General features: G+C 43.5%; 1 protein-coding gene across 1 annotated transcript; it reads left to right on the forward strand.

The window, feature by feature from the left end:
- Window positions 1-9,697: 9,697 nt before the first annotated feature.
- On the forward strand, window positions 9,698-11,590 carry LOC149826935 (geranylgeranyl diphosphate reductase, chloroplastic-like). Its single transcript, XM_090019056.1, has 2 exons — window positions 9,698-10,490; window positions 10,574-11,590. The coding sequence occupies exons 1-2, from the start codon at window positions 9,777-9,779 to the stop codon at window positions 11,285-11,287; spliced, it is 1,428 nt and encodes a 475-aa protein (XP_089875182.1). The 5' UTR covers window positions 9,698-9,776; the 3' UTR covers window positions 11,288-11,590.
- The last annotated feature ends 4,598 nt before the right edge of the window (window positions 11,591-16,188 follow it).

Here is a 16,188-nt window from a genome sequence, read left to right on the forward strand (position 1 = left end):
TCATTGATCACCAACCTATTTGATTAGATGACCAATGCCCAAGTGTTTTCAAAGCTAGACCTACGATTGGGTTATTGGCAAGTCAAAATCGTAGAAGGGGATGAGCCCAAGACTACGTGTGTGGCGAGATATGGTGCATATGAATTCTTGGTTATGTTGTTCGGTCTAACGAACGCCCATGCAACATTCTCGACCCTTATTAACAAAATCTTCTACCTGTACCTGAATCAGTTTGTAGTCGTCTACTTAGATGGCATCGTTGTCTATAGCAAGAATATGGAGGAGCATGCACATTGTATTTCAGTTGTTGAAAGACAATGATCTATATGTGAAACGAGAGAAGTACCTATTCGGGCAAGCAAAAGTGGAGTTCATGGGCCATGTTGTTGGACATGACATGTTGCAGATGGACCAACAGAAAGTTCAAGCCATCGTGGAGTCGAAGCCTCCCTCCACTGTGTCAGAGCTGCGGTCATTTCTGGGACTCACAAATTACTACCGTTGATTAATTGAAGGGTATTCTTTGGCATGTGCTCCTCTTACAGATTTGCTTTGAAATGATCGAAGTTGGGATCGGTCGGATGCATGACAAACAACCTTTGAAGAGTTGTTACTAGTGATCCAGTGTTGAGGCTACCCGATCACACGAAGATGTTTGAGGTCTACACAGACACTTCAGATTTTGCTATCTGTGGAGTGCTCATGCACGAAGGGCACCCCATTGCTTTTAAGAGCCCAAATTCAAGGATGTCGAGCTGTGATATTGCATGCACGAGAAAAAAATGACTGCAGTCATGCATTGCTTGCGGGTTTGGTGTCACTACCTCTTGGGATCTCAGTTTGTCGTTAAGATGAACAACATAGCCACCAACTACTTCCAAACACGGAAGAACCTTAGCCCTAAGCAGGCTAGATAACAACAGTTTCTGGCAGAGTTTGACATGGTCTTGGAGTATAAGTCTGAAAAGACCAATGTTGTAGTTTATGCACTAAGCAAAAAGGTTGAGTTGGCAGGCTTATAAGAGGAGAAAGCTCTATCTGCTCAGCCTCAGAGTGACCTCCTCGACCGCAGTCGGGAAGGCATCCAGTCTGATCCATCAGCTCAGCACCTGGTGATCCTAGTTCAACAAGGAAAAACCAAGAGATTCTGAATACAAGACAACCTCCTGGTGACTAAGGGCGACCATATTTTTGTACTGCGATGGGGATCATCGCGAAGATTGACAATCAAGGAGTGTCATGATACCCGGTACTAAGGGCACCTGGGGCAACATCAAACTCTCATTTTAGTAGAGCAGGCCTACTACTAGCCTTTTATGTGGGATGATATTGAGGGTTACGTTTGCACTTGTTTGATATGCCAACAGGATACACCGAGCAATCATAAGCCCACAGGACTATTCGTGCCTCTTCCTATTCCAAGCCGTCCGTAGGAGAGCATATCCATGGACTTAATTTTGGTACTATCGAAAGTGAATGACAGCAATTTGATCTTTGTGGTGGTGCATCAGTTTTTAAAGTATGCTATCTTCATGTTGAGCGAGTCAGAGGTTTGTTCGTGAACATGTTGTAACCAATTGGGGGATCCCAGAAAACATTGTCAGCAACCGCAACCAGCGCTTAAGAGGAAAGTTTTGGAGAGAAGTGTTTCGAATGTTGGGGACGGAGTTGCACTTTTCAACGTACTTTCACCCCCAAACAAATAGCCAAACGGAGAGAACCAATGCTCTCCTTGAAGAATATATGCAACACTTTATAGGTTCAAATAAAAAAGACTGGGTAGACCTTCTGAACGTTGCTCAATTCTCCCACAACCTGCAGAAGTATGAATCAACTACCTATAGTCCCTTTGAGTTGGCAATAGGGAGACAGTCCCAGACGCTGCACACCATCGCGGTGAATTATAATGGCAAGGCGCCACTTGCCCATCGTTTTGCTTAAGACTGATAGGATCAAACATAGTTGGCCAATGTGTTTCTGCATAAAGTTGTCAAGCGGATGAAGAAGTGGGTGGATAAGAAGCGTTGCCGCCCTGTAGAATTCAAAGTCAGAGATCTAGTATTGGTCAAATTGCATCTTGAGAGAACCAGGATCTTTCGGGGTTTACATTAGGGCCTCGTTCACACATACGAAAGCCCATTTCCTATTATCAAGCGTGTAGGCATCCTCACCTACAAGCTTAAAGTTTCTCCGCACTTTCAAATACATCCAGTCTTTTACGTCAGTAACCTAAAGTCATTTTATGTCGTTGATGAAGACAACAACTACAATCAGTCAACATAAGCGCTAGCACCTCTTCACACAATTGATGCCAAAGAAGTAGAGTACATCATGAATCATCTGTGCAATCGTTAAGGACATATCAAAGAGTATCTTATCAAGTGAAAAGAATTGCTAGAAGAAGAAGCCAGTTGGGAGAAAGCGAAGAACTTTCACCAGTTTTCCTCAGCAGTGGACAATTATGAAGCATGGGCCCTGTTGTTGAGAATGTCGACAACTTAAGTGTGGGAGAATGTTATGCCTAAACTTTTTATGCAGTTTTTGCTTTGTACTAAGCCTACCGAAAGCCCTGCGTGGCTCATACGAGCCTTTCGGCCTTGTAATGTTTGTATAGCTTTACGTACTTGAAATTTATATTTTCCTTGATGAGATCGTGGTGCAAGGTATTATTGTATTTATCCGCGTTAAATGAATGGATTGTTATTGAACGTTCATCTCTCTTCCTCTATTCTCTCTTTCTCTTTCTACTCTCTCTCTTTTTGCTCTGTGTGATTGTTGCCTTCTTGTAATTGTGTGTTTGCATGCAATACTACTTATGCAATTATTGTTTCAAAAGATCTGTTGTGTTTGCTTTTGAAACTCGTTAAAAGGCTTATTGAGTCAAGGTGTCACAAGCTTAAACTTCAACCTTTGAAGTTAGCCTTACGCCGGCACGAGATCGCCCCGACCTCGTTGAGCCTTACAACAACAGAAGTCTTTCTTTGACACAAGCCGAATGTAAACAATTACCCACACTTGTATTATTCACATAAGATACAATCACACTGGTCTGGCTTGCATCCCTTGCAATGCACAAACATTACACATTTATAGCTTTCAAGGGACATGCCAATCAACGCATACTTTGGGTCGCACCCTTTAGCGAACACAGGTGTCTTCACACCCCTTTGCCACCAACAGTCACTTGGGTCACACCCCTTTGCAAGTGCAGGCGCCTCCTCGCCGTACGCACCAGCCATTCGAATGCCACGCCTCGTTCCGCATGCCGCCTCGTAATCCGCACTATGCACGCCACGTTCGACACACTGCGCCTGCCGCCCGTGTCGCGCCCGTGCCGCGCATGCCGCGCCGCGCATGCCGCGCACCGCGCCGCGCATGCCGCGTGCGCCGCTCAGATTATTGAGGGTCTAACAGGCCTTCCCCACCAAATGAATCTAACGTCCTCGTCGGGTTCATCTTCTTTAAGAAGGCTTGGATCAAATCCTCAAATTGCCACAAAGTAGTGTCCTTCTCCCACGTTGCTTCCTCTATTGGCAGTCCTTTCCATTTGACAAGGAAGTAGGTCCTTCGGTTCTTCTTGCTTTGGCCCTCCACCCTTCGGTCCATGATGAACTCAGCTTGCTTCTGAAACTGTGTTCGTATATTTGGTGGAGCATGCCGTAGCACCATCCGTGAAGGTTCTTCCAAGTTTTCATGGTACTCCTTGAGAAAACTAACGTTGAACACTGGATGTACCTTAATCCTTTCTGGAAGTTCCAGCCTATAAGCCGAGCGTCCAATCCATTTGGTCACCTTAAAAGGTCCGTCATATCGAGGAATGAGTCCCTTATGTGCCGTTTTCCTTAGGATCTTCTTCCAAATCTGGGGAGTGAGTTTCAGCCACACTCTATCCCCAACCTAGAACTCAAGTGGTCGACGCTTCTCATCTGCCCATTTTTTCATCTGCCGCTTGGCTCTTTCCAAACAATCCTTCTGCTTCACTACCTCATGAGGAGTGAAGGGTTGTTGCCCTGTTGCCAACTCGAAGGGACTCTGACCTGTCGTCGAGGTCTGTTGCAGATTGTAGCAAAATTGCGCAATGTCCAGCAAATCCACCCAATTTTGCTGGTTGGCCAACACATAATGCCTGAGATATTCCTCCAACAAAGCATTAACGCGTTCCGTCTGACCATCTGTTTGTGGATGATTGCTTGTCGAGAAGTTAAGCATAGAGCCCATCAACTCGAACAAGGTGGTCCAAAACCTTCCAGTGAATCGTACGTCACTATCACTCACAATGTTCAGCGGCAATCCCCAATACTTCACAATCTGTTTAAAAAACAATTGTGCAGTAATCTCCGCTGTACATTCCTTTGGAGCAAAAATGAACGTTGCATACTTTGAAAACCTGTCCACCACAACCATAATCCATGTAAACCCTTCCACCTTGGGCAATCCAGAGATGAAGTCCATCGATATGCTTTCCCACGGTCTGGTCGGCGTCGGTAGGGGCTCCAGCAACCCAGTAACTTTTTTCCTTTCCGTCTTGTCTTGCTGACATACAAGACAACTTCTGACATATAAGTCCGTATCTTCTTCCATCCGCGGCCAGTAGTAACTGGATGATAGGAGTGCCATCGTGCGCTCCTGTCCCGGATGCCCCGCCCATGGGGTATCATGTGCCTCCTTTAGTAACAACTTTCGCAAGCCGCCACCGTTAGGCACATAGGGTCGCCTTCCTTTAGCATAGAGAACACCATCCTCTATCCAAAACCGCCTTGTCACCCCCTCTTCCACTTGCTTCAACAAGCGGATAGTGACTGAATCTTTTTGAGTTTCTTCCTTTAAACTCTGCAAGATATCTCCAGATACTTGCGTGATTGAAGCAACAACCACCTCAGGTTCCTCCTTGCGGCTTAAGGCATCAGCAACCAAGTTTTTCTTCCCTGGTTTATACTGCAACTCAAAGTCGAACTCTGCCAAGAAGTCTTGCCACCTAGCCTGTTTAGGCGTCAACTTCTTTTGAGTCACAAAGCAACTTGTAGCAACATTGTCTGTCCAAACTATGAACTTGGAGCTGAACAAGTAGTGCCTCCATGTTCGTAGACAATGTACCATCGCCGTCATCTCCTTCTCATGAACAAAGTACCTCCTCTCTGTATCATTGAGTTTCCGACTTTCAAAGGCAACTGGGTGTCCCTTCTGGACCAACACCCCTCCTATTGCAAAGTCTGATGCATCGGTATGGACTTCAAATGCCTTCCCAAAATCCGGCATATGAAGGATGGGTTCTGATGTTACCACCCACTTCAACTTAGTGAATGCCTCATGGCATTCAGCAGACCAATCCCAAGTCTTGTCCTTTCTGAGCAACTCAGTAAGCACCATCGTCTTTTTAGAGTAACTCTTCACGAACTTACGATAGTAGTTCGTAAGGCCAAGGAACTTCGCAGCTCCGAGACCTTCCTTGGTTCTGGCCAGTCCGTAATGGCCTGAATTTTCCTTGGATCCATCTTTACTGTGCCTTCTCCAATAATGTGCCCGAGAAAGTGAATTTCCTTCCTTGCGAACTCACATTTCTCCCGCTTGAGATAGAGTTCATTCTTCCGCAGTTTGGTCAGAACCATTTTCAAGTGCATCTTATGCTCTTCAAGTGATTGGCTATAAACCACAATATCATCAAGATACACTACTACAAACAAGTCAAGATACTCCCAAAAGACATTGTTCATTAGAGTGCAGAAAGTTGCATGAGCATTTGTTAGCCCAAAGGGCATTACAAGGAACTCAAAAGACCCATACTGAGTCACACAGGTAGTCTTTTGTTCATCACCCTCGGCTATTCTGACTTGATAATATCCCGACCGCAAATCCATCTTTGAAAAGTATCGTGCCTTCCCCAAGCGATCAAACAGATCTTCAACATTAGGCACTGGATATTTATTTTTGATGGTTACCTTATTGAGAGCACGATAATCCACGCACATTCGAAGGGATCCATCTTGCTTTTTCTGGAACAGCACAGGCGCCCCATACGGTGCCTTGCTTGGCCTTAGCAATCCAGAATCTAGCAACTGATCAAGTTGCCGCCGCAACTCAACCAAATGCGGAGGAGACATTTTGTAAGGCATCTGAGATGGGGGAAGTGCACCTGGAACCAAATCAATCGAGTGATCAATATCTCACTTTTTGGGGAGCTTCTTTGGCAACTCATCTGGCATCACATCCGCATAGTCCCGCATAATATCGTTCACTTCTCCTGATTGTTCTGCACCATTCGATCCGTCTTCTTCTATCAAGGTTGCAACGTAGGTAGAAATCCCTTTTCGGATTCCATCCCTGAGTTGCAGAGCTGACACCAAGCTCTCAACTGAATTTTCTTTCAAGCCCCGAACGAAACAAGGCACCCCCGTCCCTGTGACGAGGATGCTCTTTAAATGCGACATAACAATGACCGCATTCTTTGCCAAGAATTCCATCCCCAATATAACTTGGAAGTCGTCCAGTTGCATTGCCATCAGACTGCAACTGCCAACCCATTCTTCAACTTGCAGTTGGACATGGGCAATGCCACCAACCTGCAACGCTTTGGTGTTAACTGCCTTCACTCGACTTTCGTCCTTAGACAACGGCAAGCCGAACACCTTCAGCTCTTCTGCAGAAATGAAGTTATGGGTCGCCCCAGTATCAACCATAGCCTTTACTGGTTTTCCATTAATCTTTGCCTCTACATAGATTAACTCATTCCGCACAGTCTCCTTTCTCAACGTATTGAGAAGTTGGAGAGGATTCACATGGACTTGCTTTGTGGGTCCTTCCTCACCCACCAAAGCATTTAGCTTCTCTTTCTTTGGGCAATCCCGAGCAAAGTGAGGCCCTTCACAGATGTAGCAGCCAAAAGCTTTCTTCCCGCCTTTATCCGTCTTTTTGAAGCCTGCATCCTCTTTGGGCTTCTTTTCAAACTTGCCCTTACCTTTGTCATTTTCCTTTGATTTGCCCTTGACATCTTGGTCATTCGAACCAGATGATGCCAACTTGTAGTCGACGAGCGCATCTGCCGCCGCCTGGAGATCTTTCACTCCCTGTCTCCTCAACTCAGTCTGAGCCCAACCCTGCAGCCCAGACATGAAATTGAAGAGCTTGTCCTCCTCTGACATATTCTTGACATCAAGCATGAGCGAAGAGAATTGCTTGACGTATTCCTGAACAGAACCAACCTGCTTCAAGTTCCTTAAAGCATTCCTTGCCACCCACGCAGTATTGCTAGGCAGGAACTGCTCTTTCATTTCCCGAATAAGGTCCTCCCATGAGGCAATAGTTGGACGTCCAGTTTCCCCAGACCGAGTGCGCCACCAAAGTTTAGCATCCTCAGTCAGGTACATACTGGTCATAGCAACCTTCTCAGCGTCCGGTGTCTTGATATTCTTGAAGTAATGGTCCATATCCCACGAGTAGTTCTCCAACTCCTTGGCATTACGCACACCCGTAAATGCCCTAGGTTCTGGCACTTTGATCTTTCTCATCTCAGTGCCAGCCGAATTACTAAGTAGCGCCAACTTTAAAAGGCCTACCTCATCCCCCAGGGACTTGACATCATTCTGAATCATGGTGAGGAATGAAGACTCCCCATGAGACTTCTCGAATCTTTCCTCCCAAGATCTCATGTAGACATCAAATTTAGTAACTCGGGTCTCCAAAAGCGTCAACCGAGTACCCCATGCATCCAGTCGCTCCTCCAGGAGCCCTGTTATCTCCGCAGTCTTATTAGACATGATAGGCAAAACCTGGCTCTGAGTCCACTTGTCACAAGCTTAAACTTCAACATTTGAAGTTAGCCTTGCGTCGGCACGAGATCGCCCCGACCTCGTTCAGCCTCACAGCAACGGAAGTCTTTCTTTGACACAAGCCAAATGTAAACAATTACTCACACTTGTATTATTCACATAAGATACAATCACACTGGTCTGGCTTGAATCCCTTGCAATGCACAAACATTACACATTTATAGCTTTCAAGGGACATGCCAATCAACGCATCCTTTGGGTCACACCCTTTAGCGAACAGAGGTGTCTTCACACCCCTTTGCCACCAACAGTCACTTGGGTCACACCCCTTTGCAAGTGCAGGCGCCTCCTCGCCGTACGCACCAGCCATTCGAATGCCACACCTCGTTCCGCATGCCGCCTCGTAATCCGCACTATGCACGCCACGTTCGACACACTGCGCCTGCCGCCCACACCGCGCATGCCGCGCGCGCTGCGCATGCCGCGCCCACGCCGTGCATGCCGCGTGCGCCGCTCAGATTATTGAGGGTCTAACACAAGGTTTCCAAATTCCGCACGAGCATATGAAATTTGACCCGTAACAACCTGATCTGTTGTCCACTCCTAGGTCTGCCTAATCTCAGCTTGTATTTAAAAAAAACTAAATATATAATATATATTTGGCATGCAGCCGGGCCTGAACTGGTGTGATCATGCCCACGGGCTGGCAATGGGCCGAGGTTTTCCCAATGAGCTGGCCCAAACTAGGCCTTAGGCTCGGCCAGTGAATTGAGGAGCCAAGTTTTTATTGGTCAATGGCCCGGTCTATTAGCGGGCTGGCCTGTTGCCCACACTGAACGTTCAGCGAGCTCATTTGAGCAGGAAATTTTTGCTGAGTTTGGATTGAAGAATTCAACAGAGTTGCCTACCAGGGGCCGCTCATCTGGGATTGGGGACTTATGAATGTCGTCAAGTTTCCGGAACGTCACACATCCAAAGCCTGTAGGTGGTGCCAAACAGAGGACGATCGGAGATGGTTTTTTTTTTTTTTTTATCTTGAATAATAAAAACAATCAATAAACCTTTTTTTTAAGTGAAGTTCTTTGTCTCGTTCGCTACCTTGCCCACGTGCTGCCGAGACAAAAAAAAAATTGTCCTCCCCAAGAACCCACTCGTTATTCGCGCCCCTAGAGACTCCGAGACGACTTCCGAAAAACAGATCGGCCGAACCAGCCCAAGAACATGTAATATCAACCCTAGTCGCAAATTTCACTCTCAAGATTTTTCCCAATATAATATTTGATCATGTCAATATAGCTGTCTCAAAAAATCAAGTTTGCATGCTTTATCTACTCAATTTGTCCTCATAGATGCATTCAATATGTTTTTTTTTGTTGTGATCAAACCAGCATAAAACCCCGATTGGATACCATGCAATTTATTTTTGAAGGCAACTGGGGTTGGACAGACCCCTACCAGTCATACAATGATACCATTGGGATTAGAACTTGCAACGTTCCAATACAGGGTGACGTTCACTAACTGCTCCTAATAGACAAGCCGAAACCCGTTGGTACAGGATACCATGAATTTTTGTATGCACATGACTTTGTTGCTGTTTTGAACATCTTGAAAAACCGCATTGTAGGTCGTAACGTCATGATGCCAAACATGGTTAGAAGTTGGAACACACAAACTGTGTGTAGTGTAAAAAGAAAGAAAAAATGGTTTCTAGCATATATATATATATATATATATATATATATATATATATATATATATATATATATATATATATATATATATATATAGGAGCGACTATGGAATCAAGAATCGATAGAAAACGAGTTATTTGGACACCGAGACGAAATTTCGGTACAGGAAGAGAAATCCGAGACGAACCAGCCGGTCACAGGATCAAAGTGAAAGGCCCCCACTGTGTCGCTACCGGCTAGGCACTCCGCACCGACTTGCCTTCCGCTTCACTGCCCAGTTCCCAGAGAGAGAGAGAGAGAGAGAGAAGCAGCCGCAGCGATGGCGTCGCCCATCTCCCTCTCACTCCCCAACCCCAATCTCCAACAATACCGCACCACATTCACCGGAATTCCCTTCTTCGTCCGGCCCACAACAAAGCCAAATCCCCTACCCACAACCATTGAATCGACCTTCCCTGTCCCCAACATCACCGCCTCTTCCAAAACCCTAACTCGTCCACTGCGCGTGGCCGTAGTAGGTGGCGGACCCGCGGGGGCGTCGGCGGCCGAGGCGCTCGCGTCCGGTGGCGTGGAGACGTACCTCCTGGAACGCGCCCCCTCTAACGCCAAGCCCTGCGGCGGTGCCATCCCGCTCTGCATGATCGACGAGTTCGGGATCCCACTCGACATCATCGACCGGCGGGTAACCCGAATGCGCATCATCTCCCCCTCCAACCTCACCATCGACTTCGGCAAGACCCTCCAGCCCCACGAGTTCATCGGCATGGTCCGGCGCGAGCGGCTCGACGCCTTCCTCCGCCAGAGGGCCCAGTCCTCCGGCGCCACTCTCATCCACAGCCTTCTCCTCGGGCTCGACACCCCCAAGAAGGCCCACGAGCCCTACCTCCTCCACTACACCGCCTTCGACGGAGAGTCTTCCCGCGGCACGCGGTCCACGCTAGAGGTCGACGCCGTGGTGGGTGCCGACGGTGCCAACAGCCGCGTCGCCAAGTCGATCTCCGCCGGAGACTATTCCTACGCCATCGCTTTCCAGGTAAGCGCGTGTGTGAGCTTGGTTTGTTTACCTATGAGACTCAAGTAGCTTGATCTGGCAACCCTTCCCACTGCAATTCCCAGGAAAGGATGAAGCTACCGGATGAGAAGATGGCATACTACGAGAACCTCGCCGAGATGTATGTGGGCGACGACGTCTCGCCTGATTTCTACGGGTGGGTCTTCCCAAAGTGCGACCATGTTGCGGTGGGCACGGGCACCATGGTGGCCAAGCCCGAGATCAAGAGGTTTCAGAGCGGGATCAGGCAGAGGGTGGCGCCCAAAATCGAGGGAGGGAAGGTGATCAAGGTCGAGGCCCACCCCATCCCGGAGCACCCCCGCCCCAGGCGAGTCGTGGGGAGGGTGGCTTTGGTGGGGGACGCTGCCGGGTACGTGACCAAGTGCTCCGGCGAGGGTATCTACTTTGCAGCCAAGTCAGGCCGGATGTGCGGGCAGGCCATTGTGAAGGGGTCCGAGAACGGCAGGAAGATGATAGACGAGAAGGTTTTGAAGACTCTGTATCTTAAAGAGTGGGATGATTTGTATTACCCCACTTTTAAATTCCTGGATATCTTGCAGAGGTTCTTATACGGCAGTAATGCAGAGAGGGAGGCGTTAGTGGAGCTGTGTGGGGATGAGTATGTGCAGAGAATGACGTTCCAGAGCTATCTGTATAAGACCATTGCTCCAGGCAACCCGGTGGAACACTTGAAGCTGGCGTTTAGGTCGGTGGGGAGTTTGGTGAGGGCCAAGATTATTGGGAATGAGATGAAGAGGATGGTGGAGAAGAAAGCGTAAGAGAACGATTCCTATAGAGACCCTATGCTTGGGGCCTTTTAATGAGTGGTTGGGGGTGATGGGAGCCTTTTGTTTGTTGCTTGTTACTTTTGTTTAGGTATTAATGTGCAATGGATCTGAAAGATCGTCTCTTTCAGGCTTCAGGTTGCTTTCTTTCTTGTATAATGGTTGCAGCAAAATGTAGATGTAATCTGCTTGGGGCCTTTTAATGAGTGGTTGGGGTGATGGGAGCCTTTTGTTTGTTGCTTGTTACTTTTGTTTAGGTATTAATGTGCAATGGATCTGAAAGATCGTCTCTTTCAAGCTTTAGGTTGCTTTCTTTCTTGTATAATATAATGGTTGCAGCAAAATGTAGATGTAATCTTGTGGGTTGTTTGATTTATGGCAGTTGCTGAGGCGTAGTTGAAATCGTTGGAACATGGATAGGATTCAACCAGACGTGACTCGGTTTGACATAGGTACATCCCATCCCATACTTATAGCAACCAAAGTATCTTCTCTCTCATTTTGGGTTTAGGGTCCTGCTCACCATGGACTCTACCGCCTGGGCTCGTGAGCCTCGATAGGCTGAGGAAAACGCCAAGCACCCGCATAAGCTAATTTTGTTCATAGCGAAAGCTGAAGCAATCGAACGTTCACATTTTTTCATATTAGGCACAGTGAAAACGAGAGGCAATGGTTTGCCGTTTATTTTCTCATTTGTGTGATTGCACTGTCATATCTTCTGATTTGTCTGATTACATTGACATCACACCTCAATCTCAAGCCTGGCATTGAAGTTTTAAGCTTGGAAAAACTGCACTGGAAAGCTGTTGAATTTCACTTGCAAACCTAATCCAGCTATACGTTATGTGTTGCTTAAAAAAAAATCAACTTGGAAGGATTGACAGAGAGGGGTGCGCCAGGCCCGTGCAGTAGTGCAACATATGGGTGAGATATACTCGTTAAGGTAGAAACCATTCCTTTCCTTTTACATATTTCTTATTCATCCAATTTTCACATAAAAAAAAAGCATCATAAATACCTACCATAAGAAGCCTCAGATTTCCTTTAAAAAAAAATACTCAGATGGTACTACACAACAAAAATGACGTTTTATGAAATGATTCTAAAATTATCAAAATTCTTCTGGTGTTCAAAATCATAAATACTATTATTTTTATGACCCTTTTATCCTTCACACCTATCATTATCATTTTCGGTAGTATGCCAATTTTTTCTATCTCTACCAAAAACATCAACCTAAAAAATATTTGAGTTATTGCGCATAAAATAAGTGTGATCTAACTTTTTTTTTAAATTGTAACCAACAAATATCATAAATATTTAAGTTATTTTGCATAAAAAATTTAAATTTAAATAAAAAGTCTGTAAATAAAATTTTTTAATTCGAACCAACAAACATCGTAAATAATCGAGTTACTTCGTATAAAAAATATAATAACATTGCATAAAAAATTGTGATTTTTTTAACTCGAACCGACAAATATTGTAAATACTTGAGTTACCTTGCATAGAAATGTAATAATATCGAATAAAAAATCTATGATTTTTTTTAACTATAATCGATAAACATATCAAATAATTGAGTTACTTCACATAAAAAATAATAATAACATCGCATAAAAAAATTATGATTTTTTTTTTAATTCAAACCGACAAACCTCGCAAATACTTGAGTTATCTTGCATAAAAAATATAATAACATCACATAAAACATGTACGAGCAAACTTTCTTTTAAACTCGAACCTCCAAACATCGTAAGTATCTGACTTATTTTACATAAAAAATTACAAAAATTATTTTAAACTTGAACTGAAAAATTGTGCAAATACCTGAGTTACTTTACATAAAAAAAAATAACATTGCATAAAAAAATTGTGAATGTATTTTAAAATTTAAAACACGCGTTTTTTTTTTTACATTTGAGATGCTGATAATGGATCTGGATCTGGGTTATTTTTGACTCAGTACCAACATCCCAAAATTCTTGCCTCTTTTTAAAAACAAAATCTAGGGTTCTTTGTGGTTCCCAAAATCTCTTCCTCATATTTTTTGAGTTTTTCTTATCTCCAATGACTTTTCCTGTAATTTCAACGAGCCTACGATATTTTTTTATTGACTTCTCTTGTTAGATTGAAATGTGAGTTCTTTAGACCCCAAAATCCCCTCTGCACATATAGTTTAGAGTTTTTTTTCAAAAGAATATAATAGTTTGTTTTAAAGATCTATGTTTGCAAATGATGTGTCACGCGTCGCTGCAACTGGCCAAAACACATTAAATTGTATGTTCATTCTTTAGTTTATTGTGACATCTGTATTCGTTAGTTTTTTCTTTAATAAGTTTTGCTTCTTTGTATTTATGTAATCTTTGTTAATGAACAACTCAAATGTCTTATGTTTTATATGTATATCTTAAGTATTTCGTAATGAGTACAAGGACAACAAAAGGGAAAGTGAGACATGATAAACGTCAACCATACAAGGTCTCATCCCCACTGTTAGTTATTATACCCGAGGTACAAAATGTGTAGGATGTACAAGAGACTGACAAGGTGAAAAAAGAATTTGATTTTGACGAAGAAACTTGGATGACAAGTCATATAATTGTGAAGTTTGCATGTTCGTTTGTTTGTTATTTTGTATGTGTACTCATTCGAATATAGCATGCATGTACCATATATATAGTATTTAGCAAGATTCATAGAAAAACTTTAAGTAAAACACAATCGCCTAATGAGAAACGACAAAAATCAACCAAAGTCGATTTACCTTACTACTTATTTCTTTGTGAGTAAGCGCATCATTTTTTTTATGTTGTATTACTACTGAAAATAAAAAACTAACTTGTATACGTTGATTAGTAGGGGTGGCAATCGGGTCGGGTTGGCGGGTTGGCGTGTCAGCATACCTCAACCCGAACCCGACCCGTTTATTAAACAGGTCGGCTGTGGCAAACACGAACCGACCCGTTTAATAAACGGGTAACCCGACACGACCCACAAACCCATTTAATAAATGGGTTGGGTCGGGTAAACGGGTTTTCAGGTTCGCGGGTCAGGTTGGCGGGTCGGGTTGGCGGGTTGACGGGTCAGGTTGGTGGGTTGACGGGTCGGGCAGACGGGTTGGCGGGTTGACCCACCCGCCTAACCCGTTTATTAAATGGGTCAGCCGGGTTGGCGGGTTGGCATACCCCCAACCCGAACCCGGCCTGTTTAATAAACGGGTTACACGGGTCGACCCGTTTATTAAACAGGTTGGCTTAAGCCCAACCCGAACCCGCCTAAGAGGTGGGTTGGCGGGTCGGGTCAGAAATTGCCACCCCTATTGATTAGTCACAATAATTGCTCAAAACTTTCGGGCATCAATAGGGGGCATTTACATGCTTGGACAATGAATCCTTGCTTTATATTTGGTTTTAAGCTGACAAGGTATACGTTTATAACATTGTTGCATGATTTTTAAACTTAAATTTTGGGTGCCAAAGTTGTTTTTTAATCTCGATTTATTTTGAGCTCTTATTTCCTGCCAACAGAAACTACAATAATTAGGTTCTTTGGCAAATGGACCTAAAGGCAAAGGACTTTATGTTGTACAATTCACTTCGCATCACAACTTGCACAGTTGATAACATCGTCAACATAATAAGTTATTGTTACCTAGTTAACAATAATAAGATTGCTTTATCATACTCACTAAGTTTAACAAGTTTAATGTTTTATTGCAGGGTCATTTTTTTATGGGATATATGGGCTACGGTTGTTTCACCGATTGGACGGTCACACTTGCGGATGGTATCTCTCGACAAGATAATGAGTAAATACTTTGCTTATATATTTGTTAATTAAATTATTATTTTTTATATGTTATTGACTTGGATTATGATTGTTATAGAAAATATTATGGCCTTTTTGTGATCGCCTATATGTCACTCTTGGGGCAGGGAGCATAGGAGAATTTCACCTAGGTATGTATTTAAATGTTATTGTTTGCGATGTGCATCGAAAAGTTGGTAGTTGTTTATATAACAAACATAAACATAAACCCTTTTGTCATGATGATATTATGGACAACAGAAAACAAATGATCGCTTAATACAAGCAAGTTAGGGAATTTGACTTGGCAAAGGTAGCTAAAGCGAAAAAGGTAACGACCGAAGTGAAAAAGACAACGAGAACCACAATAGCATAGCCAACGGGATTGAACATTGTTGCGCTATAGGAAACCACAATAGTACTGCCAGTGAGAAATGTAAGGTTATTGGCATCGCTAAAAGAACATACATCGCTGGTGGTCGGCAAAGGCAAATGAAGTGCAAATTGAAACTTCGATAGTAACATTTACATAAAAGAGAGCGGCAATGTTCAAAACGGAAAAAAGAAAAAGCTAACGACTGTGGAGGAGGATAATGACAAATTGTGGGATGAATTTGATAATATTTTCATATGGAGATAATGAAACGAAGTAAACAACGAATGTATGAATGTTATTTAATTTCTAGATGATGTTTTAAATTTATATTTGACAAATTTATGATATTTTTTAAATTCTCACAAAATTTCTTTTAAACTCGAACCTCATAACTTCATAAATATTTGAATTACTTCACATAAAAAATGTAATAACTTAACATAAACAAACTACAAATTTTTTTTTAACTCAAACTTCAAAACCTCACAAATACTCGAGTTACTTCGCATAAAAAATATAATAACTTTACATAAACAAACTGCAAAAAAAAATTAGACTCGAACCTCAAAACCTCATAAATACTTGAGTTACTTCGCATAAAAAATGTAATAACTTCACATAATAAATCTATGTTTTTTCTTTTAAACTCAAACTGACAAACTTCACAAATACTTAAGTTACTTCGCATAAAAAAATATAATAACTGTGC

The sequence above is a fragment of the Nuphar pumila genome, chromosome 10 (assembly GCF_984573655.1).
Source record: "Nuphar pumila chromosome 10, dmNupPumi1.hap1.1, whole genome shotgun sequence".
NCBI lineage: Eukaryota > Viridiplantae > Streptophyta > Magnoliopsida > Nymphaeales > Nymphaeaceae > Nuphar > Nuphar pumila.

Excerpts from the sequence above, each read along its gene's own strand:
- LOC149826935 (XM_090019056.1), top strand. The coding sequence starts at position 9,777 with ATGGCGTCGCCCATCTCCCTCTCACTCCCCAACCCCAATCTCCAACAA. Across the intron at positions 10,491-10,573 it reads CCTACGCCATCGCTTTCCAG|GAAAGGATGAAGCTACCGGA; the intron begins GTAAGCGCGTGT and ends TGCAATTCCCAG.